At 36.9% G+C, this 27,114-nt stretch overlaps 1 protein-coding gene across 8 annotated transcripts in view; it reads left to right on the plus strand.

The window, feature by feature from the left end:
- BTBD8 (BTB domain containing 8) overlaps positions 1–27,114 on the plus strand; it is a 112,721-nt gene that overhangs the window by 56,650 nt on the left and 28,957 nt on the right. For all 8 annotated transcript variants that reach the window (XM_036998234.2, XM_036998231.2, XM_036998232.2 and 5 more), the window contains 4 exons: positions 18,457–18,537; positions 19,749–19,845; positions 24,367–24,455; positions 24,882–24,984. In XM_036998234.2, coding sequence (XP_036854129.2) covers positions 18,457–18,537; positions 19,749–19,845; positions 24,367–24,455; positions 24,882–24,984 — 370 coding nt within the window. The remainder of the gene's footprint in view (positions 1–18,456; positions 18,538–19,748; positions 19,846–24,366; positions 24,456–24,881; positions 24,985–27,114) is intronic.

Below are 27,114 nucleotides of genomic sequence, written 5' to 3' on the forward strand. Positions count from 1 at the left end.
TTTATTCATTTAATAGAAATGGAAAATATGCAAAAGGACCGAACCCCTTTTCTTTCATACCAGAGCATTTAGAGGGTTACATGTTAATTATACTACTGCAGTTTCAATACACATAACACAATGTATTTTCCAACCTATTGTTTGGGTACAATTTCAGCAACTGCCACCAGTTAAGTGATTTCAAATACATATCCATGGAACCACATGCCTTTATTTCAGCACATTTTTTTAAAGAAAAAACAAAACAGACAAATGAAATAGTAATAAAGAGAAAATAATGGAGGATGTAAAATCACCAAGTTTTTACTTGGTATTGATACTAAAATAAACTTCCTCTTTAATTTGTCCCCCACATACATAATAAAATCCTTATACATGGAAAGTTTCCTTTTTTTTTCCTAGTCTTCCACTAATATAGCATCAAAACATAACACAAATTGCTTTGGTGATGTTTAAAAAAAGTAACATGTGCATCTGAGTAAACCTGTCTTTCCATCTGAGCTACTCTAGTTTTTTACATTTTTTATTGAGATATAATTGACATATAACATTGTACTAGTTTAGGTATACAACATAAATGATTTGATATATATATATATTGAAAAATGGCAACCACAATAAGTGTAGTTACATCCATCCTGATACATATTACAGGTTTTTTTTCTTGTGATGAGAACTTTTAAGATCTACTCTCGTAGCGGCTTTCAAATATTGAATACAGTACTGTTAACTCTAGTCACTGTGCTGTTAATTACATCCCTAGGATTTATCTATCTTTTAACCAGAAGTTTGTGCCTTTTGACCTTTCACCCATCCCTCTCTACCCCCTGCCTCTACCAGGTAGTTTCTGATTATGGAAGGTTTTATATGCTGACCTAGAGTTTATTTTCCTGTGGGTAAAAAGAATGTGTAGGTGAATCAGTTGGTGAAATTTTATCATCGCTTTTGAAAAGCCACGTGAAAAATGTTTGTATCCTACTGATAAGAGCTCTTCTTTTATGATGAATTTAAACTACCCACTAAGTATAGGAAGAAAGATAGTGGTAGTGGAGGCCAGTGCCAGTCCTAGGAATAATCATTTTGGTATGATGTCAGAAACTTGTCTAGAAGTTTTAGACATCATTTTTAAAAACTGTCAACCCACTCTCATTAGAACTGAATTCAATAAAAATTTCAATAGAGAGATAACACAATTGTCTCAGAATGCAACTTTTTGTATTCATTAAAGATCATGTGATTGTGTATAATGAGATATAGGCCAAAAGAAATTATGGTTATGAGTTCTTATTCTACAGTAGGGGAGAATAATTTACAGAGAGCAAATGCCTAATTTTTTTTTTTTTTTGAGAGGGCATCTCTCATATTTATTGATCAAATGGTTGTTAACAACAATAAAATTCAGTACAGGGGGATCAATGCTCAATGTACAATCATTAATCCATCTCAAGCCTAATTCTCGTCAGTCTCCAATCTTCTGAAGCATAACGAACAAGTTCTTACATGGTGAACGAATTCTTACATAGTGAATAAATTCTTACATGGTGAACAGTACAAGGGCATTCATCACAGAAACTTAACGGTTTTGATCACGCATTATGACCTATAAACAATCAGGTCAAATATGAATATTCGTTTGATTTTTGTACTTGATTTATATGTTGATTCCACATTTCTCCCTTTATTATTATTATTATTTTTATTTTTAATAAAATGCTGAAGTGGTAGGTAGATAGATGCAAGATAAAGGTAGAAAACATAGTTTAGTGCTGTAAGAGGGCAAATGTAGATGATCAGATGATCAGGTGTGTGCCTATGGACTAAGTATTAATCCAGGCTAGACAAGGGCAGCAAAACATTCGCGGATGCAGAAGATTTCTCTCAAAGCAGGGGGGGTGAGGTTCTGGGCCTCACCTCTGTTGATCCCCAAATTCTCACCTGATGGCCCCCCTGCGACTGTGCCTGTCTTAGGTTGTACCTCCCTTGAGGAATCTTACCCATCTCTGGCTAACCAGTCATCTTCCGGGGCCATACAGGGAAATGTAAAGTTGGTAAGTGAGAGAGAAGCCATATTGTTTGAAAAGGTTAGCTTTTTACCTCTTTGCAGATTTATGCCCTGTGGCTTCTATGCCCAGCACTTGTCTCGAGGTATCTTTACCACCTGGAGGAATTATGATACTCGGTAAATTCGATATGAGGCACGAATTCTATTTAAGGGTTGTAATTAGGAAGAAAGAAGAAAAGCTACAGATGTAGCATATGGAAGGAAACATGGGAGGATTGATTATTTCTTTCACATATCTTCTTGTAGAGTACCTTAAGTATGTATAGGTTTTAAACTACTAACTAATTTGCACACACATATTAACATAATAGGAATACGGTGACATAAACAAAGCAAATCTATAATTACCATCCATCTCCAGTGAAGCCAAGAAAACCATTTAGGCACCCTAGGCATTTGTGAAAATTTGTCTATGATATGATGGATATTGTCCAACTGTACTTAAACAGTCTGAGAGAAATCAGACAAATTAAAGCAGCCCATTTCTGGGATCTGTTCACATCCCATATGTTCTTTTAAGCGTAGATAGTCTATAGTCATAAGATTTTGGAGTGCTAAACCTTGCATCCATCCCAACTCCTGGTTGAGTTCCAACAGTACAGATCCGGTCAAATTCGTTGTCTCACTGTATGCACATGCCAGCCTAGACATCTCCCTCCTCATTCCTATGGCAAGTCCAGGAGACGGTGGGCTGGATGCAGCCACAACCGCAGCATCGTCCGGATACCTGTGGAGGCTTTTTGATGATCATCCCCCGGCACAAGTCCTCCAGAGAGTGCTGATGCTGGAAGCTCCTCCTCATATCATATCTTAGTTCATTTTCTGGGTATCCAAGCTAGGCCTTGATCTTCTGCATAGAAACAAACAGACCCTTTGCCCACACTTTGACATGCCCTCTATACCACTGTGCAGAACTCCTTGGAGGTCAGCACACAGTAACTGCTTTTTTTTTTTTTTTTTTTATTAAGAGAAAGGAATATTATCAGAAAAGAGTACCTCCATAGCTGATCGTCTGACACCCTTTAAGTGATCAACATTAAGGATATTTAAAGCATGCGTTGATCTTTGATTTACCAATAGTTTTATCCTATCAAGGAGTAATCCCCCTTTTCTTTCTTTCTTTCTTTTTTTTTTTTTTTTAATTTTTAATCTATACTTACCTGAAGAATACTATGTTTACTATGCTCTCCCCTATATCAGATCCCCCCTAACAACCACATTACGGTTACTGTCCATCAGCTTAGCCAAATGTTGTAGAGTCACTACTTGTCCTCTCTGTGTTGTGCAGCCCACCCTCCCCTTTCTCCCTCCCCCCCATGCATGCTAATCTTAATACCCCCCTTCTTCTTTCCCCCCCATGTCCCTCCCTGCCCACCCATCCTCCCCAGTTCCTTTCCCTTTGGTACCTGTTAGTCCATTTTTGGGTTCTGTAATTCCGCTGCTGTTTTGTTCCTTCAGTTTTTCCTTTGTTCCTATACTCCTCAGATGAGTGAAATCATTTGGTATTTCTCTTTCTCTGCTTGGCTTATTTCACTGAGCATAATACCCTCCAGCTCCATCCATGTTGCTGCAAATGGTTGGATTTTTCCACTTCTTATGGCTGAGTAGTATTCCATTGTGTATATGTACCACATCTTTATCCATTCATCTACTGATGGACATTTAGGTTGCTTCCAATTCTTGGCTATTGTAAATAGTGCTGCGATAAACATAGGGGTGCATCTGTCTTTCTCAAACTTGATTGCTGCGTTCTTAGGGTAAATTCCTAGAAGTGGAATTCCTGGGTCAAATGGTATTTCTATTTTGAGCATTCTGAGGAACCTCCATACTGCTTTCCGCAATGGTTGAACTAATTTACATTCCCACCAGCAGTGTAGGAGGGTTCCCCTTTGTCCACACCCTCGCCAACATTTGTTGTTGTTTGTCTTTTGGATGGCAGCTATCCTTACTGGTGTGAGGTGATAACTCATTGTAGTTTTAATTTGCATTTCTCTGATAATTAGCGATGTGGAGCATCTTTTCATGTGTCTCTTGGCCATCTGTATTTCTTTTTTAGAGAACTGTCTATTCAGTTCCTCTGCCCATTTTTTAATTGGGTTCTTTGTTTTTTGTTTGTTGAGGCATGTGAGTTCTTTATATATTCTGGACGTCAAGCCTTTATCGGATGTGTCATTTTCAAATATATTCTCCCATACTGTAGGGTTCCTTTTTGTTCTATTGATGGTGTCTTTCGCTGTACAGAAGCTTTTCAGCTTAATGTAGTCCCACTTGCTCATTTTTGCTGTTGTTTTCCTTGCCCGGGGAGATATGTTCAAGAAGAGGTCACTCATGTTTATGTCTAAGAGGTTTTTGCCTATGTTTTTTTCCAAGAGTTTAATGGTTTCATGACTTACATTTAGGTCTTTGATCCATTTTGACTTTACCTTTGTATATGGGGTTAGACAATGGTCCAGTTTCATTCTCCTACATGTAGCTGTCCAGTTTTGCCAGCACCATCTGTTGAAGAGACTGTAATTTTGCCATTGTATGTCCATGGCTCCTTTATCAAATATTAATTGACCATATATGTTTGGGTTAATGTCTGGAGTCTCTAATCTGTTCCACTGGTCTGTGGCTCTGTTCTTGTGCCAGTACCAAATTGTCTTGATTACTATGGCTTTGTAGTAGAGCTTGAAGTTGGGGAGTGAGATCCCCCCTACTTTATTCTTCTTTTTCAGGATTGCTTTGGCTATTCGGGGTCTTTGGTGTTTCCATATGAATTTTTGAATTATTTGTTCCAATTCATTGAAGAATGTTGCTGGTAATTTGAGAGGGATTGCATCAAATCTGTATATTGCTTTGGGCAGGATGGCCATTTTGATGATATTAATTCTTCCTAGCCATGAGCATGGGATGAGTTTCCATTTATTAGTGTCCCCTTTAATTTCTCTTAAGAGTGACTTGTAGTTTTCAGAGTATAAGTCTTTCACTTCTTTGGTTAGGTTTATTCCTAGGTATTTTATTCTTTTTGATGCAATGGTGAATGGAATGATTTTCCTGATTTCTCTTTCTATTGATTCATTGTTAGTGTATAGGAAAGTACAGATTTCTGTGTGTTAATTTTGTTTCCTGCAACTTTGCTGTATTCCGATATCAGTTCTAATAGTTTTGGAGTGGAGTCTTTAGGGTTTTTTATGTACAGTATCATATCATCTGCAAATAGTGACAGTTTAACTTCTTCTTTACCAATCTGGATTCCTTGTATTTCTTTGTTTTGTCTGATTGCCATGGCTAGGACCTCCAGTACTATGTTAAATAACAGTGGGGAGAGTGGGCATCCCTGTCTGGTTCCCGATCTCAGAGGTAATGCTTTCAGCTTCTCGCTGTTCCGTAAATGCTGGCTGTGGGTTTATCATATATGGCCTTTATTATGTTGAGGTACTTGCCCTCTATTCCCATTTTGCTGAGAGTTTTTATCATGACTGGATGTTGAATTTTGTCAAATGCTTTTTCAGCATCTATGGAGATGATCATGTGGTTTTTGTCTTTCTTTTTGTTGATGTGGTGGATGATGTTGATGGATTTTCGAATGTTGTACCATCCTTGCATCCCTGGGATGAATCCCACTTGGTCATGGTGTATGATCCTTTTGATATACTCTTGAATTCTGTTTGCTAATATTTTACTGAGTATTTTTGCATCTACATTCATCAAGGATATTGGTCTGTAATTTTCTTTTTTGGTTGGGTCTTTGCCTGGTTTTGGTATTAGGGTGATGTTGGCTTCATAGAATGAGTTTGGGAGTATTCCCTCTTCTTCTATTTTGTGGAACACTTTAAGGAGAATGGGTATTATGTCTTCTCTGTGTGTCTGATAAAATTCCGAGGTAAATCCTTCCGGCCCCGGGGTTTTGTTCTTGGGTAGTTTTTTGATTACCGTTTCAATTTCTTTGCTTGTAATTGGTTTGTTAAACTTTTGTGTTTCTTCCTTGGTCAGTCTTGGGAGGTTGTATTTTTCTAGGAAGTTGTCCATTTCTTCTAGATTTTCCAGCTTCTTGGCATATAGGTTTTCATAGTAGTCTTTAATAATTCTTTGTATTTCTGTGGAGTCTGTCGTGATTTTTCCATTCTCATTTCTGATTATGTTGATTTGTGTTGATTCTCTTTTTCACTTAGTAAGTTGGGCTAGAGGCTTATCTATTTTGTTTATTTTCTCAAAGAACCAGCTCTTGGTTTCGTTGATTTTTGCTATTGTTTTATTCTTCTGAATTTTGTTTATTTCTTCTCTGATCTTTATTATGTCCCTCCTTCTGCTGACTTTAGGCCTCATTTGTTCTTCTTTTTCCAGTTTTGATAAATTGTGATGTTAGACTATTCATTTGGGATTGTTCTTCCTTCTTCAAGTGTGCCTGGATTGCTATATACTTTCCTCTTACGACTGCTTTCGCTGCGTCCCACAGAAGTTGGGGCTTAGTGTTGTTGTTGTCATTTGTTTCTATATATTCCTTGATCTCTATTTTGATTTGTTCATTGATCCATTGATTATTTAGTAGCATGTTATTAAGCCTCCATGTGTTTGTGAGCCTTTTTGTTTTCTTTGTAGAATTTATTTCTACTTTTATACTTTTGTGGTCTGAAAAATTGGTTGGTAGAATTTCAATATTTTGGAGTTTACTGAGGCTCTTTTTGTGAGCTAGTATGTGGTCTATTCTGGAGAATGTTCCATGTGCACTTGAGAAGAATGTATATCCTGTTGCTTTTGGATGTAGAGTTCTATAGATGTCTATTAGGTCCATCTGTTCTAGGGTGTTTTTTAGTGCCTCTGTGTCCTTAGTTATTTTCTGCCCGGTGGATCTATCCTTCGGGGTGAGTGGTGTGTTGAAGTCTCCTAAAATGAATGCATTGCAGTCTATTTCCCTCTTTAGTTCTGTTAGTATTTGCTTCAGATATGCTGGTGCTCCTGTATTGGGTGCATATATATTTAGAATGGTTATATCCTCTTGTTGGACTGAGCCCTTTATCATTATGTAGTGTCCTTCTTTATCTCTTGTTACTTTCTTTGTTTTGAAGTCTATTTTGTCTGATATTAGTACTGCAACCCCTGCTTTCTTCTCACTGTTGTTTGCCTGAAATATGTTTTTCCATCCCTTGACTTTTAGTCTATGCTTATCTTTGGGTTTAAGGTGAGTTTCTTGTAAGCAGCATATGGATGGGTCTTGCTTTTTTATCCATTCTATTACTCTGTGTCTTTTGATTTGTGCATTAAGTCCACTTACATTTATGGTGACTATTGAGAGATATGTACTTATTGCCATTGCAGGCTTTAGATTCGTGGTTACCAAAGGTTCAAGGTTAGCTTCTTTAGTATCTTACTGCCTAACTTAGCTCGCTTATTGAGCCATTATATACACTGTCTGGAGATTCTTTTCTTCTCTCCCTTCTTATTCCTCCTCCTCCATTCTTCATATGTTGTGTGTTTTGTTCTGTGCTCTTTTTAGGGGTGCTCCCATTTAGAGCAGTCCCTGTAGGACGCCCTGTAGAGGTGGTTTGTGGGAAGCAAATTCCCTCAGCTTTTGCTTGTCTGGTAATTGTTTAATCCTGCCATCATATTTAAATGATAGTCGTGCTGGATACAGTATCCTTGGTTCAAGGCCCTTCTGTTTCATTGCATTAAGTATATCATGCCATTCTCTTCTGGCCTGTAGGGTTTCTGTCGAGAAGTCTGATGTTAGCCTGATGGGTTTTCCTTTATAGGTGACCTTTTTCTCTCTAGCTGCCTTTAAAACTCTTTCCTTGTCCTTGATCCTTGCCATTTTAATTACTATGTGTCTTGGTGTTGTTCTCCTTGGATCCTTTCTGTTGGGGGTTCTGTGTAATTCCATGGTCTGTTCGATTATTTCCTCCCCCAGTTTGGGGAAGTTTTCAGCAATTATTTCTTCAAAGAGACTTTCTATCCCTTTTCCTCTTTCTTCTTCTTCTGGTATCCCTATAATACGAATATTATTCCTTTTGGCTTGGTCACATAGTTCTCTTAGTGTTGTTTCATTCCTGGAGATCCTTTTATCTCTCTCTATGTCAGCTTCTATATGTTCCTGTTCTCTGGCTTCTATTCCTTCAATGTCCTCTTGCATCTTATCCATTCTGGTTATAAATCCTTCCAGGGATTGTTTCACTTCTGTGATCTCCTTCCTGACATCTGTGATCTCCCTCCGGAATTCATCCCACTGCTCTTGCATTTTTCTCTGTATCTCCTCCCATTGCTTTTGCATTTTTCTCTGCATCTCTGTCAGCATGTTCATGATTTTTATTTTGAATTCTTTTTCAGGAGGACTGGTTAGGTCTGTCTCCTCAGGTGTTGTCTCTGTGATCTTCGTCTGCCTGTAGTTTTGTCTTTTCATGGTAATAGAGATAGTGTGCAGAGCTGGTACAAGTGACCGCTGGAAGAGCTTCCCTTCTTGTTGGTTTGTGGCCTTCCTCACCTGGGAGAACAGCGACCTCTAGTGGCTTGTGCTGGGCAACTGTGCGCAGACAGGGCTTCTGCTTCCTGCCCGGTTGCTATGGGGTTTATCTCCGCTGTTGCTGTGGGCGTGGCCTGGCTGGGGCTGCTCCTCCAAAATGGTGGAGCCCCGTTGGAGGGGGAGCGGCTGGGCGACTATTTATCTCCGTAAAGGGCCTCTGTGCTCCCTGCTTCCCAGAGGGTTAAAGTGCCCAGAGATCCCCAGATTCCCTGCCTCTGGTCTAAGTGACCTGTCCTGCCCCTTTAAGACTTCCAAAAAGCACTCTCCAAACCTCAACAACAACAGCAACAATGAGAGAGGGAACAGAAAAAAAAAGAAAAAAAAAGGAAAAAACACGTGATTTTTTTTTTGTCCTCAGGCGCCGGTCCCAGGCACCCGCTCACTGGTCCTGCTGCCCTGCCTCCCTAGCACCAGGGTCCCTGTCCCTTCAAGGCTTCCAAAAAGCACCCGCCCACTGGTCCCGCAGGGAAAAACGCATGATATTCTTTGTCCTCAGGTGCCGGTCTCAGGCACCCGCCCACCGGTCCCACAGGGAAAAACGCGGGATATTCTTTGTCCTCAGGCGCCGGTCCCAGGCACCCTCTCACCAGTCCCACCGCCCTGCCTCCCTAGCACCAGAGTCCCTGTCCCTTTTTAGGCTTCCAAAAAGCACTCGCCAAAAAGAGGAAAAAAAGGGAAAAACGCGCGATTTCCTCCGTCCTCAAGTGCCGGTCTCAGGCACCCGCCCACCGGTTCCGCAGGGAAAAACGTGGGATATTCTTTGTCCTCAGGCGCCTGTCCCAGGCACCCGCTCACGAGTCCCGCCGCCCTGCCTCCCTAGCACCGGGGTCCCTGTCCCTTTAAGGTTTCCAAAAAGCACTCGCCAAAAAGAGAAAAAAAAAAAAGGGCAAAAACACGCGATTTCCTCCGTCCTCAAGTGCCGGTCTCAGGCACCCACTCACCGGTCCCGCCACCCTGCCTCCCTAGCAACGGGGTCCCTGTCCCTTTAAGGCTTCCAAAAAGCACTCGCCAAAAAAAGAAAAAACTGCTCCAGTTTCTTTCCACCCGCTAGGAGCCGGGGGGAGGGGCGCTCGGCTCCCTCCGGGCCGGGGCTTGTATCTTACCCCCTTTGCAAGGCGCTGGGTTCTTGCAGGTGTGGATGTGGTCTGGATGTTGTCCTGTGTCCTGTGGTGTCTATTTTAGGAAGATTTTTCTTTGTTATATTTTCATAGCTCTATGTGTTTTTGGGAGGAGATTTCCACTGCTCTACTCACGCCGCCATCTTGGCTCCTCTTCCAAATGTCTTATTTTTTCCTGGAAGAAATCTTAATTCCTTATAGGTTTAGTGACACTTTTTACTACCTGATACCTGTTATGTATAACTTTGTTCCTCTGTCCAATTAGATTCTGTCCTCATCAGTAATACCTTACAATAATTCCATATATTTTCTAGGCTTCACCCACATTTATTGTGCTTTTAAATTTTTAGAATCAGTCTTTGAGAGAGTAGGTGGATTCACATATTATAGATGAGTGGAAACAAGAAAAGATAAGTTAATTGAATTCAGCAAAGTTGCAGGAAACAAAATACACAGAAATCTGTTACATACAACGAATTAGCAGAAAGAGAAATCAGAAAAACAACTCCATTTACAATTGCATCAAATAAAATAAAATACCTAGGAATAAACCTAACCAAGGAGGTAAAAACTACAAGACACTCATGAGAGAAATGAAAGAAGACACCAATAAATGGAAATCTATCCCATGCTCATGGATAGGAAGAATTAGTATTGTCAAAATGGCCATCCTGCTTACAGATTCAATGCAGTCCCAATCAAAATACCAACAGCATCCTTCAGTGAACTGGTACAAATAGTTCTAAAATTCATATGGAATCACAAAAGACCCTAATAGCCAAAGCAATCCTGAGAAGGAAGAACAAAACTGGGGAGATTATGTTCCCTGATTTTAAGCTCTACTACAAAGCCACAGTAATCAGAACCATTTGGTACTGGCATAAGAGCAGACCCATAGGTCAATGGAACAGAATAGAGAGCCCAGATATAAACCCACACATATATGGCCAATTAATATGTGACAAAGGAACCATGGATATACAATGGGGAAAAGACAGCCTCTTCAACAACTTGTATTGGGAAAATTGGATGACTACATGTGAGAGAATGAAACTGGATTATTGTCTACCTCCATACACAAAAGTTATCTTGAAATAGATCAAAGATGAATGTAAGTCATGAAACCATAAAACTCATAGAAGAAAACATAGGCAAAAATCTCTTGAACGTAAGCATGAGCAACTTTTTCCTGGACACATCTCCTCAGGCAAGGGAAACAAAATAAAAAACGAACAAGTGGAATTATTATCAAACTAAAAAGCTTCTGTACAGCAAAGGACACCATCAGCAGAACAGACATCCTACCGTATGGAAGAATATATTCATAAATGATGCATCTGATAAGGGGTTAACATCCAAAATGTAGAAAGAGCTCACATGTTTCAACAACCAAAAAGCAAATAACCCTGTTAAAAAAATGGGTGGAGGACCTGAACAGACACTTCTCCAAAGAACAGGCACATGAAAAGCTGCTCACATCGCTAATCATCAAGGAAATGCAAATTAAAACCATAATGAGATATCACCCCACACCAGTTAGGATGGCCACTATCCAAAAGACAAGAAGCAACAAATGCTGGCATGGATGTGGAGAAAGGGGAACCCTCCTACACCATTGGGAATGTCAATTCGTTCAGCCATTGTGGAAAGCAAATGGGTGTTCCTCCAATAACTAAAAATAGAAGTACCATTTGACCCAGGAATTCCACTCCTAGGAATTTACCCAAAGAAAACAAGATCCCTGATTCAAAAAGACATATGCACCACTCTGTTTATCTCAGACATATTTATAAAAGCCAAGATATGGAAGCAATCTAAGTGACCATCAGTAGATGAATGGATAAAGAAGATGTGGTGCATAGACAATGTAATGTTATTCAGCCATAAAAAGAAAAGAAATCCTACCATTTGCAACAATGTGGATATAGCTAGAGGGTATGATGCTCAGTGAAATAAGCCAGACAGAGAAAGACAAATACCAAATATTTTACTCATTTGTGGAGTATAATAACAAAGCAAAACTGAAGACCAAAACAGCAGCAGACTCACAGACTCCAAGAAGGGACTAGAGGTTACCAAAGGGAAGGGGCTGGGGAGGGTGGGTGAGGAGGGAGGGCAAAGGGAATTAGGGGCTCTATAATTTACAATTACAATATAGGTAGGTCATGGGGACAGTAGTACAGCATGGAGAATGCAATTAATGACTATACCATCTTACTACATTGATAGACAGTGACTGCCATGGAGGGGTGAGGATTTGAGATGGGTGAATGTTGAACTGTGTTATGTATTTGAAATCATTATAAGAATGTATATCAATGATTCTTTAATAAAAAAAAGATGAGTTAAATGTCTTCCAGGATCACCTGGTGAGTAACTGTTTATGCTGAATATAAATCACTTGTTTGTTCACCCTTAATTTAATTCAGAGTCTGTGTACCACAGTCACTGAAGAAATTTAAAGTTTCCCATTGAAATGTGCTCTTGAGCTAGCTCAGACTATTCTTCACTTCCCCTGTTTGAATCAGTGATTTTCAAACTTCGTTCCGTAAAATGCTTAAGTTCCTGGCAGATGTATTAGGGGACACATGCATGGGGGTGGGATCTGAGGGGAAGGCCATTTGGGAAGCGAGTATCTCTTCAGCCAGAGCTGCTTCACTTCTATTTGTTTTATGTTGTTCAAAATGATCTCTGATTAATCAGCTTTGATGAGCAATTAGATTAAAGATTCAAAACACACATGCTTTTAAAGATGAAGTCTATTAAGAGGTCAGTAAACAAGAAAGAAGTAGTGGTGTCAACTCCTGGTCTCCTCTTCCTCACCTGTAATTTTCCATCTTTGATTATGATGCAGGTAAAGGATAAATATTTCCTCTTATAGTAAGCTTGACCACAACTTCAGTAGCTTGTTCAAGGGAAATCCAAATTGAAGTAGCCAAATTTGTTGCAAATGTCATCCAGATATGTAGACTCTACTTTATAGCCATGCCAGCAATGGCAGTGCTCACTCCTCTTACATGGCTTCCCTTCTTTTCTGTTGTATAGGCCAGGCTCTGCTCCTTACTGGTTCGTGTTTGGTAGAGCTGCTGTTAGCAGTGGAGACTCACTTCTAATTGGCTTATTCACTTACTTTCTCTGCTAGCACATTGGGAATGAGAATACATTTCTCTTTGGTTTGACTCTTGCTTTATAAAAGCAGGTTTCTAACACTAAAATGAAAGAAGAAAGTATCTCCTGACAGAGACTTTACTGTTATTATCACAAAATGCTATATTTTGCTTTTCCTTGATGTATCACATACCAAATTTACTGCCTCAGATGAGCACCGAAAACGTTATTAGTAACGTGGCACATAAAGCTGAAGGAAGGCTAAAGCGATTAAGAGATTTTAGTTTTTAAAAGAAATCACATATTTTATAAATTTCTATATTGTAACAAAGTCATCTACAAAATACATTTTATTTTCATGTTAGCTTATATTGTAAAGCTAGGCAGATATTTCCATGGATAGTGTTGAATAGTAGAAAGATCATGGACTTTGGTGTTCTTCTAGGCAGTCCTACATCTAGTCCTAACTTGTTGTGTGATGCTAGGAACAATGCTTACCTTACCTGAGTTTCTTGAGGTTGTTGAAAGGATAAATGAGATACAGTAAGGAAAATAGCTGGCATACTGCTTAGTACATAGTATGCAGTGCTCACTAATATTTGTCTTTTTTTCTTTCCCTAAATTAGATTGTTCTCATTTTCCAGACAGAAGTTGGTTCGAGTGAGGGCCATTACCAATACCAGGACAGCAATGATTGCTTTGTCTAATTGGCAATCTCATTTGGAACTGGGCCACTGTTGCATGGAGGTTTTCTGCAGTAAATTAAAATGAAATCCTATCTGCCCTTACAGAAAAGAAACAGTGTTTTAAAGAGCTGATAACTCAAAGACATAATGCATATAATATTTTTTAACAAAAACAGCCTTCAATAAATTGAGATAGGAAAAGTAGAGTCTAGTGATCCTAGTTCTACCATGCCCCAGAGTTGGGAGGTAGAAGGATATAGGTGGAAGGAAGTTTTCTTGTTCTGGTGGAGGAAGGGGAAATTTTTCCACATTCTACACTGGAAATTAAACACAGCCAGTATTTCTTCTTCTTTTTTTTTAAATTAAGGTATCAATGATACATAAATTTATGAAGATTTCACATGAACAACATTGTGGTTTCAACATTCATTCATATTATCAAGTCCCCCCCCCCCCCCCGATCACAATCACTTTCCATCAGCACAATAAGATGCTATAAAGCCACTACTTGTCTTCTCCTTGCTATACTGCCTTCCCTGTGACCTACCTATATTGTGAGTGCTAATTATAGTGCCCCTTAATCCCCTTCTCCCTCCCTCCCCAGCCCCTTCTCTTTGGTAACCACTAGTCCCTTCTTGAAGTCTGAGTCTGCTGCTGTTTTGGTTTTTCAGTTTTGCTTTTTTGTACTCCACAAATGAGTGAAATCACTTGGTACTTGTCTTTCTTTTTCTGGCTTATTTCACTGAGCATAATATCCTCCAGCTCCATCCATGTTGTTGCAAATGGTAGGATTTGTTTTCTTTTTTACATCTGAAAAATATTCCAGCATCTTCTCTATCCATTCATCTACTGATGGACACTTGAGTTGCATCTATATCTTGGCTATTTAAATAGTGCTGCAATAAACATAGGGGTGCACATGTCTTTTTGAATCAGGGATCTTGGTTTCTTCAGCTAAATTCCTAGGAGTGGAATTCCAGGGTCAAATGGTATTTCTATTTTGAGTTTTTTGAGGAACCTCCATATTGCTTTCCACAATGGTTGAACTGATTTACATTCCCACCAGCAGTGTAGGAGGGTTTGCCTTTCTCCTCATCCTCACCAGCATTTGTTGTTTCTTATCTTTTGGATGTTGGCCATCCTAACTGGTGTGAGGTGGTATCTCATTGTGGTTTTAATTTGCATTTCCCTGATAATTAGCGATGTGGAGCATCTTTTCATATGCCTGTTGGCCATCTTTGTTTCTTTATTGGAGCAGTGTCTGTTCAGATCCTCTACCCATTTTTTAATAGGGTTATTTGTTTTTTGGGTCTTGAGACATATGAGCTCTTTATACATTTTGGATGTTAACCCCTTATCAGATAAGTTGTTTACACACAGCCAGTATTTCTGTAAAGAAACCCCACATGCTTTCATTTTATATAACTAAAAGGTTTGCATTGGTGGCTTGGGGATTTGGAGCATAAATTTGGATTTTCTCATCTCCTTTGGGAGATTGCTGGGATTGCTCTGAACCTTCAGGATGATCTTCTGAATTGTAAGTCAGAGCATAGTTTTCTTATGACTAAAATCCTTCAGTGCCTTCTCATCACAGTTAGAATTAAACCCAAATCTTTACCATAACTTTGAATACCCAGTATGATCTGGGTCCTGGGCTTTTCCCAGACTACCCCAACTAGACTAGCTACAATCCAACTCTGTAGTTACTCTCTTTTATGTTAAACTATTCTGTTGTCTTTATGGCACTTTTCATTATTAAAATGATCATCTATATATTTATTAATTATGTCCTTTCTATAGAATGTAAGCTTGTGTCCTCGGGGTCTAGAATAGAGCTTGTCATTCAGTAAATACTGAATGTGAATGAATTAATGAATGAGTCTATTACCTTAGCTCACATACACAGGAACCTGAAACTTTAGAAAGCACTCAATAAAGCACAGAGATTTTAATAGATTAGGTACATGTTCAGTCTGTGATCTTAGAGCTCAGGTTTTTTTCCTAAATATGAGTATATGTAATGTTTTCATTTCCTAAAAGCTTTTATTCTGAATACATTTAACTGGGAGTAGTACTTTAAATCTTTCTGTTTACACTGTGGGCTTTGAAGTAATTTGTTGTTTTTCTAGGTCAGTTGACCATGTCTTTATAAACACTTAGTAAAAATACAAATAACTTAACAACACAATAATGAGAATGCAGTTTAGTGAAACATCTGCCAAGACAGCAGGAAAATGGTTTCTTGCTGTTTTTATAGCTCTCATATATATATTGATATATAAGCTCCAATGTCTAAATTTTGCTATTTATTTTCATAAATGTTCTCTTGTTTTTATTTAGTCATTATTATATTTACTTAAATATGTCAAGCCTTAAAATGTTCTTTCAATATAAATGGCCAATTCTCATTAACACTGATAAGAACAGCTGTTGAAATTTTGAGGAAAAGTGCGTGGAATAGTATATATTCTAGTAATTATACAGTGTTATAGATTATCAGACTTCAGATAACATGGCATAATTATTCTGAAATCAAATCCTGTCATATCCATATGTAGTATATGGTATATATATATATATAGTATATAGTATATAAATGAGAATATTTAGAGATTTGACTTTTTTTCTAAGTATTAAAGATGTAGAGTTTTGAATCAGCAGAAACCAGTACTTATCCATAGTAGGGGCCAGTAAAGTTTGGGAAGATTTGGTAAGTCCATAGTAAACCATTCATCAAATTTTCATCAAAACATTTATTGAAAATACTTTATTTATTTATGGCCATAGTATCAAAGCAAAAACCTTTCTGGGTCCTACCCTGTGAGACTACACTTATTCTTTTTTCCTTCCGCCTTTTGTTCCTTTAGCAGATATTAGATACTATGATTAACAAACTGTGGGAGTCTTGTAGCATAGTCACCATCCTGATTCCATTGCAGAGCCCCAGTATTTTGTGGGGGAAGAAGGTTCTTCTTATCTTGGGGCTGTTGAATCAATGCTGACCTTCTGCTGCTCCTAGAGATGCACTGATAAATTAGATACAAGCCCTGCCCTCATAGAACTCGGTCAATAGGGGAAACAAATATGTAAACAAATATATTACAAGTCAGTTTTATAAATGTGACAATGGAAGTATATATAACATACTGCTTAAGAGCTCAAGCTTTGGAGTCAGTCTGCCTGGATTTAAATTCCCGTATATCACTAACCATTTGACCTTGGGCAAGTTACTTAATTTCAGTTTTCTCACCTATAAAATGAGACTAATAATAGTATCTACTATTGAGTTATGATTAAATGAGCTAATGGTTTTCAAAATGCTTATTAGGTTAGTGACTAGCTCATAGTAAGTGCTCAACAGATGTTAGTCATTAATATATTTAATATTCAGATTTTTTATTTTTTGCCTTGGGGCATGAAGGAGCAATCAGAGAAAAAGAGCCAAATGTCTTACATGTGAAAGATGATATAAGTAGAGATGGGGAGAGCATTTTAAACAGAGTGAACAGTATATGCTAAGGAATAATAAGTAGTTCAGGTTTAGGAAATGAGTAGTTTACTTTTCTTGGAACAGCTACCAGAAAGGGAGAACCAGGGGTCAGATGTTATAAGAACATTATACACCAAGGTAAGGAATTTGGACTTTTTTTCTCTATGATCTCTGGAGAATTGTTGAAGGGTTTTCAAAGTGGAGAACTATATCAGATTTACATTTTGGCAAAGCCACTCTAATACAGTGTGGGTAACAGGATGCAAGGAGATTATTTTAGACAGGAAACCTGTATGACAGGATACAGTCATAGTACAGATGAGAGAAAATGAAAGGCTAAATCAGAGCAGTGAGGGGAAGTAGACAGCAGATGCTGAATTCAAGACATCTTTAAAGGCATAAATGATGGGATATGAGAGAGAGGGTCAGGATGAACCTCAGTCTCTAGTTTATTATTTAGATACTTTAGGAGCTATTAGAGTTTGAGGAGGACCCAATAAATAATGTGCTTTTTTTCCCGTTCAGAATAAGACAAAAGAATCAGCAGATGAAATAAAATATTTCCTTTATTACTGATAAAAGCTACTGAAGCAGTAAAATGTGCTTTAATGAGAGAGCCAAAGCTGACCATGTCCCCTAAGTCCAGCCCCACCTGAGAGAAAGTCTGAATTTTGATAGCAGATGTACTTCTTCCCCATCACCTCTTCCCCCCTTGTTAAGCAGAGAAAAAATGAGAAAAGAAATTCGCTCTCATTTCAAGTTCCTCCTGACCAATGACCAGTGGTGGTTGTCAATGAACCAGATATTTCACTCCCCTTGGTACAGCGATAGAGGGTAGCACAAGATGCAAGAAGTCCAGTAACAGTGCTATGAACAAAACAGAAATAACAGAAAGAAGGCTGGATTTGGGGTATTGGGAGTGGCAGGGAGGAGGAAGGAGGCCATAAATTCAGAGTTTGAAATCCAGTGGTATGGGGCGTAAGGTATCACTCCAGACCACTTAGGCCCTATCTTTACTATCAGTATAATGAAGATGCTGGCCAAACTAGAGCTGTCAGACAGGCATTACAAAGTAAGGAATATGTACAGCATAATAGGAATCTTTCTAGTGAATGTTGTTGCCCATCTCAGGACTCAAGCAAGACCAGAGGCCATTTGTCAAAGATGTAAGGAGAGAATTTCTTAATGAGCCTGAGGTTGGACTATGACCTCTAAGGTCCTTTCTGATTCTAAAAGTCTATTACAGAAGATGCTCAGCACGTAATCAGTGATTTGATAATAACATTTAAAAACTTACATGAAAATCCATAGTTGCAGTTATACCTCATTTTAAATTAATAGCATACCTGCATGGGTGTTATCTGAAAAATATATTCTTCAGATAAAAGTAAGACTAAGACTTATCTTGGCTAAAAGTTTATGGAAAAATGGAATGTATCATTGATATCAGTTAAATCCTAATTCTTTCTGGATTTGAATTTACTTTTATTTTTCAGTATTAACCATGTAGAAATGGATATTATGATGCATTTTATATACGGAGGAACTTTGGACTTTCCAGACAAAGCAAACGTTGGGTATGTATTGCTTTTTAATAATATTAAATACAAAGTATTAATATTTTGTGGCTTTTTTGTTGAACTGTGTTTCAAAGTATCAATGAAGTAAAAGCTTCATTTTCATTGTCTATTGGCCATATCTTGTGTGTATTTTGGGAATATCTAAATGTTAATGTATTTAGAAGAAAATATGATCTAGCGATTCACAGTGATAAGATTAAGAAAAGTCTTTATTAGACTTAAATTATATCATAAAAACCTTATGTTTGTTTTGGAAAATAAATAATAGGCTTTAATTAAAAAGTTGAACCTTTATCAAATTTGGAACAAATATTTTACTACTCATATTTTAATTTTAGTATGTCTCTTTTAAACAACAAAAGAAAAGGAAAATGAAAAACCTTAAAATTAATTTAAAAACATAGACATCCTAAAGACCAACAATGATGTGACTCTTAAGTGCTCTACAGTGAAATGCCATGTAAGCTGCTGAAATCCTAGTGGAAAGTGGAATCTACATTGCCATCTTCCTTTATTGCTATTCCAGCATCACACAAATGAAAGATGGTCTCTTAGTTTTAAAAATCATTGGTTCCTTGAATTACAAACTGAATAAATAAACTTGAAGAAATCATAATTTTGGATTTTGAAAAGTATCATTAGTCTCAGGGATTAACTATTGAAGATTTCCCCCCTATAAAATATATGAAATTTTGTCATGCTCTCAAAGTTTAGTTTCTTGAGTACCTAAAGTATGTGTGGGTGCTCAGAAACACTTGCCAAATGGAAGAGGCAACAGAAACCCTCTGTCTTTGGATGCTGTCTCTAATTTTAGGTTCATTTGTTGGCATTTTCAATATGATAAGCATCAGTTAATTTGTCCCCTTCTGAATTTTTATTATACAAATTTGTTACAAAAGAGTTGTAAAATTTTTACAGCCTTTGAAGCAGTTTCCTGGACTTTGCTGTATATGTCACTGAAAATATAAGAGGAATTTGATTGAAACATCTCCAGATTTATTTGTTTTTCTCCACTAATCAAATCATGTGACAATGCTTTCAACTTTTTCAACCTATGTCCTTTTTATAATCCATAAAAGGCAGAAAGTTAGAATGAAGATAATTCAGATTATTCTTTCTAAACAGTCTATGTATTATCAGGAAATTACTATGTATTATGCCTTGGTTTTTAAATTGAAGAATTAACAGTATATCTATTTTTATTTTAGTCAGATACTCAATATGGCTGATATGTATGGACTAGAAGGATTAAAAGAAGTAGCAATCTATGTTTTAAGAAGAGATTACTGTAATTTCTTTCAGAAGGTAATTATTGAGTCACAGAATTCTTTTACCCAGTGCTTAAAGCCACCCATTATTACCTACTAGATTTTTATCTCTGATGGTAAATAGTGCTTTAAATCTTAAAAATATTAAGTCAGTTTAAGTAAAAGTAACTCCAGTTGAGAAATAACTCACATAGTGTGCTTGCAAAAGACAAATTAATTCAGATCATTTTTTTTTTTTTTTTTTTTTTTTTGAGAGGGCATCTCTCATATTTATTGATCAAATGGTTGTTAACAACAATAAAATTCAGTATAGGGGGGTCAATGCTCAATGTACAATCATTAATCCATCTCAAGCCTAATTCTCGTCAGTCTCCAATCTTCTGAAGCATAACGAACAAGTTCTTACATGGTGAACGAATTCTTACAGAGTGAATAAATTCTTACATGGTGAACAGTACAAGGGCAGTCATCACAGAAACTTTCGGTTTTGATGATGCAATATGACCTATAAACCATCAGGTCAAATATGAATATTCATTTGATTTTTGTACTTGATTTATATGTTGATCCCACATTTCTCCTATTATTATTATTATTTTTATTTTTAATAAAATGCTGAAGTGGTAGGTAGATGCAAGATAAAGGTAGAAAACATAGTTTAGTGCTGTAAGAAGGCAAATGTAGATGATCAGATGATCAGGTGTGTGCCTATGGACTAAGTATTAATCCAGGCTAGACAAGGGCAGCAAGACATCCACGGATGCAGAAGATTTCTCTCAAAGCAGGGGGGGTGAGGTTCTGAGCCTCACCTCTGTTGATCCCCAAATTCTCACCTGATGGCCCCCCTGCGACTGTGCCTGTCTTAGGTTGTTCCTCCCTTGAGGAATCTTACCCGTCTCTGGCTAACCAGTCATCTTCCGGGGCCACACAGGGAAATGTAAAGTTGGTAAGTGAGAGAGAAGCCATATTGTTTGCAAAGGTTAGCTTTTTACTTCTTTGCAGATTTATGCCCTGTGGCTTCTATGCCCAGCACTTGTCTCGAGGTATCTTTACCACCTGGAGGAATTATGATACTCGGTAAATTCGATATGAGGCACGAATTCTATTTAAGGTTTGTAATTAGGAAGGAAGAAGAAAAGCTATAGATGTAGCATATGAAGGAAACTTGGGAGGATTGATTATTTCTTTGACATATCTTCTTGTATAGTACCTTAAGTATGTATAGGTTTTAAACTACTAACTAATTTGCACACACATATTAACATAATAGGAATACGGTGACATAAACAAAGCAAATCTATAATTACCAGCCATCTCCAGTGAAGCCAAGAAAACCATTTAGGCACCCTAGGCATTTGTGAAAATTTATCTATGATATGATGGATATTTTCCAACTGTACTTGAACCATAATTCAGATCATTTTTAAGTAAAATAAAATCTAGGTATGGGGTTAATTGAAAGGACATAAGTTACCAACTCTCTTTAAATATTTGGTAGAATTCAGTTATTACCCATTCAATTTCATTACTGGTAATTGGTATTTTAAAATTTCTGTTTCTTCCTGGTTCAGTTTTGGAAGATTGTATGTTTTTAGGAATTTATCCATTTTTTCTAAATTGTCCTATTTGTTAGCATAACATTTCTCATAATACTCTCTAAATGCTCTCATAATCATTTGTATTTCTGTGGTGTCAGTTTTCTCTTTAATTTCTAATTTTATTTATTTTGAGTCCTGTCTTCCTTTTTTTTTGAGTCTAGTTGAAAGTTTATCAATTTTGTTTATTTTTCCAAGAACCAGCTCTTAGTTTCATTGATCATTTGTATTTTTTTTTTTAGTCTCTATTTCATTTATTTCCACTCTGATTTTTATTTCCTTTTTTCTACTAACTTTGGGCTTTCTTTGTTCTTTTTCTAGTTCCTTTTGGTGTCAGGCTAGATTGCTTATTTGAAATGTTTCTTGCTTCTTGAAGTAGTCCTATATTGCTATAAATTTCCCTCCTAGGAGTATTCCACATAGGGAGGCATTGTGCATCATGAACAACAAAAAGAATATTTATCCCCCAAGAAGCTAGGGTGAAGTTCATTCTTCACCTAAAGAACCACCACATCAGCAAAGGTCACCAAAATCTGAATTAGTGCAAAGTGAAGGACTTCTGCCTACTACCATGCTCTCTCTGGTTAGTTACATAAAATGACCATAGCCATCCAAAGCCCTCTGCCGCAGGAGTTAGACCCAAAAAATGGAGGAGCTGGAGACAAGACCGTGCTCTACTCCCTATTCCAGATCTCCCCAACTATAAATGTAGTCAGTGACTGGGGAAGAAAAGATTTAAGTCAGATGTGAGAAAGATGTTTAAACAGGACATACTAAATTTCAATACCAAAAGTAACCAAAAAGTACTGGAATGTGCCTATAATATAATTAGGGGATAGGAAAAAGGAGAATTTGACACAGCCTGGCTGACAGCTCTAGTTGGGAAAAAAAGTTGGTTAGTATCTCCTCTGAACCAAGATACCCCAATAAACCAATTGCATCTAATATTTTTAAAATAATTTTAGGGATAGTCTTTGGATCATTGCCTCTTTTAGTATGTTGTTGATTACTTATAGTTTATATGAAGCTTCTTTTATTTTACTTTTAATAATCCACTACCATAATTAATGGGTTACCATTAAAACAATGGAAAATGGATCTAATTTCTAGATCTCGACTGTGCAGTTTCTTGGCAGTGACTTAAATATAGTAGACCTATAATAATAGATTCCACAGTAACACAGATTTGGGTATACTGTGGTAGGTAATTGGACTCCTGGTAAGCAAGCTTCAGTCATTTCATCAACTTCACAATCTTGCCTTGTACATGGTTAAAATTTTTGGACTTCATTTATAGGATTTATAATGAACATTATATGTTTTTTACTATCAATTAAAAAATATATTTTTGGCAATGATTTAAGTATATGTCTTCCCAAATTCTACAAGCAGGTTTTGAAAATGACAAAAGGTCAGTCATCTATTACAAAAACACTTAGGAATCAGCATTTCCATATCTGTAAAATTCTGAGAGTCAATCATTTTTAGCCAAGAGGCCAGTAAACTTCTGTTGTAAAAGGCCAGGTAATAAATATTCTAGGCTTTGTAGTCCATATGGTCTGTATCATAACTATTCAACTCAGCTGTTGTAGAGTAAAAGCAACATATAGACAATATATAAATGGAAGAGCATAGTAGTGTCCCAATAAAACTTTATTTACAAAAGCAATGGTGGGCTAGATTTAGCTGACAAGCTATGGTTTACCAGTCTCTGCTTTAAGTAGCAAGTTATTTTATATTTTAATAATTTCTTACTGGAAATTATTTCTAAATTATGCATCAGTTAGTGGACTTTGTGTTGTATAAAGCTCGTTATTCCTAAATAAAATCAGACTGCTGAACTGTTTAATTCTTGTGTGTATTTTTACAATTTTTCAGACTTCTGGGTGCTTTTAGGTTATCAAGTAAGCATATACCGGTAGTGTCTCCCCTTACACTAGTTTTGATACTCTCATCTGAAGTGGGTCAAGAAACCAATTTTTTGACTTGATAGAATTATCACTGTATAATCTATATAGTGATATCCATTTCTGATTTTAGGACAACTTAGAATACCTCCAATTATCTCAAAGGGAATAACTAAATTGTTAATATGCAAAGCAAAATTTTACATTCAATTTCTTAAACACTGATATAACATTTCTAGGAGAAGGATATTAGAAAAACAAATTAATAGCAATTCATAATTTAAAAAGTTGTAAATCACTGACCATAAGGACTATGCCGGAGGCACCTGTAGAGAAGCTTTGCTCTTCTCTTGAGAGCAAGGGATCTTTAGAAGTACACATTTAGACTATATATACAAATTGGCTGATTGCTGGTCTTTACTAAAACCCCAAATCACAACTAATGAATGTGTACAGAGGGAAGTTGAACTCTATTTATCCTAACAGGCAATAGATGTGCATAAGAACATAGTCCAAAATGGAAAATAGCAGCACAGGCAATATGTTGCACAGAAACTTAGCATTAAGAGCAGTGAGGTATTTTCACTAATTGCATCTACATTTTATTTATTTGTTGTTTGAGTTCATTACTTATGTATATGTGCTTTTCAAAAGTTATATAATTATGATCTAATTAAATTCTGTTATTTTATCTGAGATTAGTGTAGGACAACCCACCCCCCATTGCCATGTACTTAAAGTTATATTTATACTTTAGGAAGCAAATTAAACCATATGGTTGTATTTCAGTGTGATGTACTAGAAATTATTATAACACTTTTACTTAAAATTTAAGCTAGGTGAAATTAGAATTCAAATTGTGCATTCTGGCAGTTAAAGAGCTCAAATGCTATTATATAAAACTAAAGTTTATTAATGATATTTGATTTTAAAAGAATAAGAGACTCTTGAATTACATATATTTATTTTGTATATAAATCAGATCTTTATGAACCAAATACTTTTAGCCTTTGTAAGTTGAGAAAGGATAAATGTAGTGTTTTCTATCAATTTTAGCCTATTCCCAGAAGGTTGGCATCTGTACTAGAATGTCTGATTATTGCTCATTCAGTTGGAGTGGAAAGTCTTTTTGCTGACTGCATGAAGTAAGTGATCTGAAGTGTTGTGAATACTATTAATTTAGGGATTTTGTTCTTCCATTCTCCTAATTTTCTGGGAAATATTAGACTTGGCCTGTTTTCTTGGAAACAATGTTACATAGTTTAATGTTTAACTTATTGCAACAGTTGAGAAGTATTGATTCATGTATTACTAAAGCTGTTTGGGATCAATTTCATTTTAGCTGAACCATTGTTATTTATGTTAATCTGTGCACATAATTCAGAGTGGATTTTAAATGTATGTTTACAGAGAAGGGAACATAATCAAGTCCATCATAGAACTCACAAAATTAACTATAAAACTTAGTCAAAACATATACAGCTTATATCATTGAAAACACAAATATTATTGAATATTACAATGAAAGATATTTTTATTTCTCTAACTTGGGATTTTTAAATTTTTAACAGGTGGATTGTAAAGCATTTTTCAAGGTTTTGGTCTGAGAGAAGCTTTGCAAATATACCTCCTGAGATTCAGAAAAGTTGTCTTAATATGCTGCTTCAGTCCTTAGTAAGTATAAACTGAATACCCTTGTTTGTGTTTGACATCAAAAAGTTTATTCAATTTTATATAGATACTTTTAATGTTTCAAATGTAAATTGAATATAGACTTATATTATAAACTTATATTATAAAAGCAAAATGAGAGAACCAATTCCAGAGAACCCAGAATCAATTCAGATAACCTATTCTTAAGAACCTCTGTACCAAATTCATTAGTCAGGGTTCAATCAGAGAAACAGAACCATATAGTAGTCTGTGAACAAGAGGGGCATGGTACCAGGAGTGGAGATTATACATTGGCTCAGCAACATGGCCTTCTACTCACTAAGTGGATTTGGGTATAACAAACTTCTCTATGGCAACATTCCTCAAAAGGACCAGTCATCTAACCTGGTTAATTACATTGGACCTCTTTATTATGGAATAGGCAGTGCCATGTTCTCAGTGGAATAGACATTTGCTGTGCCTATGGATTTGCCTTCCTTGCTACTAGTATTTCTGCTAAAACCACTCTTCATGAGCTTAAAGAAAGCCTTTTGCACCACCATAGTATTCCACATAGCATCACTTCTGACTGCTCATGATTTCAGTGGTCTTACTTTTTCTATCATCATGAAGCAGCTGGCTTGACAGAAGAATGAAGGAATGGCCTTTTGAAGACTCACAGCACCAACTAGGTAGCAGTGCCTTATAGGGTTGGGGCATGCCCTCCAGGAGGCTGTAAATGTCCTAGATTAGTTTTTGATTTATGGTACTGTTTCTCCCATAACTAGGATTCATGGGTCCAGAAACTAGGAAATGGGAGCAGCTCCACATATAATTACTCCTCCTGATCCACTAGCAAAGTTTTTACTGCCTTTGCCCTGTGACTTTAGTCTCTACTGATCTAGAGGTCTTAGTTCTAAAGAGAAGAATGCTTCCATCTGGGAACACAGCGATTCTATTGAACTGGACGTTGAGACTCTCTTTCCTGCCACTTTGTAAATCAATAGGCAAAGAAAGGCAACTATTAATAGATTGGGCTTGGCTATCAAGGGGAAATTGGGTTGATGCCATATAAAGTGGGTAATAATCAATACGTCTAGAATGCAGTACTCCCATGTCATATGATTAAAACTAATGTAAAACTAACAGCCCAATTTAAGCAGCACTGATAACAGCCCAGATTTTTCAGAAATGAAAGCTTGGGATACCCTACCAGATAGAGAACTACAAAGAGTATTAAGTATTTGCTGAGGGCAAAGGAAATATGGAATGGTAGTGGAAAGAGGTAGTTACAAATACAAGGTATGACCAAGTGACCAAGTACAGAAGTGAGCATTATGGTAGTTATTATATAAATATATTCATTTCCCTTTTTATATTAATATGTTATATATATATTAACCAAGTATTCTTTATTTTTTTCCACTGCCTTGTTCCCCTACCATCTAACATAAGACATGTTAATAATGGTTAAGTTTATATCTTAGTATTTAAGTTACAGGCTACCAAGGAGGAATATGAATCAGTTTGAAGAAAAATGAACATCACCCAAAGACAAAACAAGAGACTTAGTAACCTCTTTTAAGGAAAGGCTTAGCCTATTTGTTGTATAAGAGATAGTTACATCATGTTAGACAGAAGCTTGACTTCGTGATTGTCTCCATGGATGTTTTAAAAGATGTGTATGGGTGCAGGTTGACAAGGTGTAGACTGTAGTGTCTTTGTAACATGTCAGCTTGGCAAGGATGAACTATGCCCCCCAGAAGTTCCTTCTTTGTATATTTCCAGGTGGAGTGGCCAGAGAGAGAATTTGGTGTGATATTTGAAGGGTGGAAGTTAAGCAGCAGCCTTTTTTTTTAACTTAGAAAGTTTGGGGCAGGTGCTTTTAGCTTATAACATGTTGCTTGTTACTCGTTTACTTTGTTGACATGGAACAGGCACCAGACTCTACCTACTCCACCTTGCCTTGTATCCTCTTTTGGCTTCTCTTACCCCTGGGTCGTGGATGTGTTTAGCAACATGATGAAGGGCACCAGCATTTCTTAAAGGACACCCATTTCATCCAGGTTGGAGGCAGTGAGAACTGAAATTAGTCCATCCTTGTGGATTATAGTTTGTGCTCTTGAGTCCTTACTCTCCTGCACTTTATAT

Source organism: Manis javanica, chromosome 4, assembly GCF_040802235.1.
Source record: "Manis javanica isolate MJ-LG chromosome 4, MJ_LKY, whole genome shotgun sequence".
NCBI classification, from domain to species: Eukaryota; Metazoa; Chordata; class Mammalia; order Pholidota; family Manidae; genus Manis; species Manis javanica.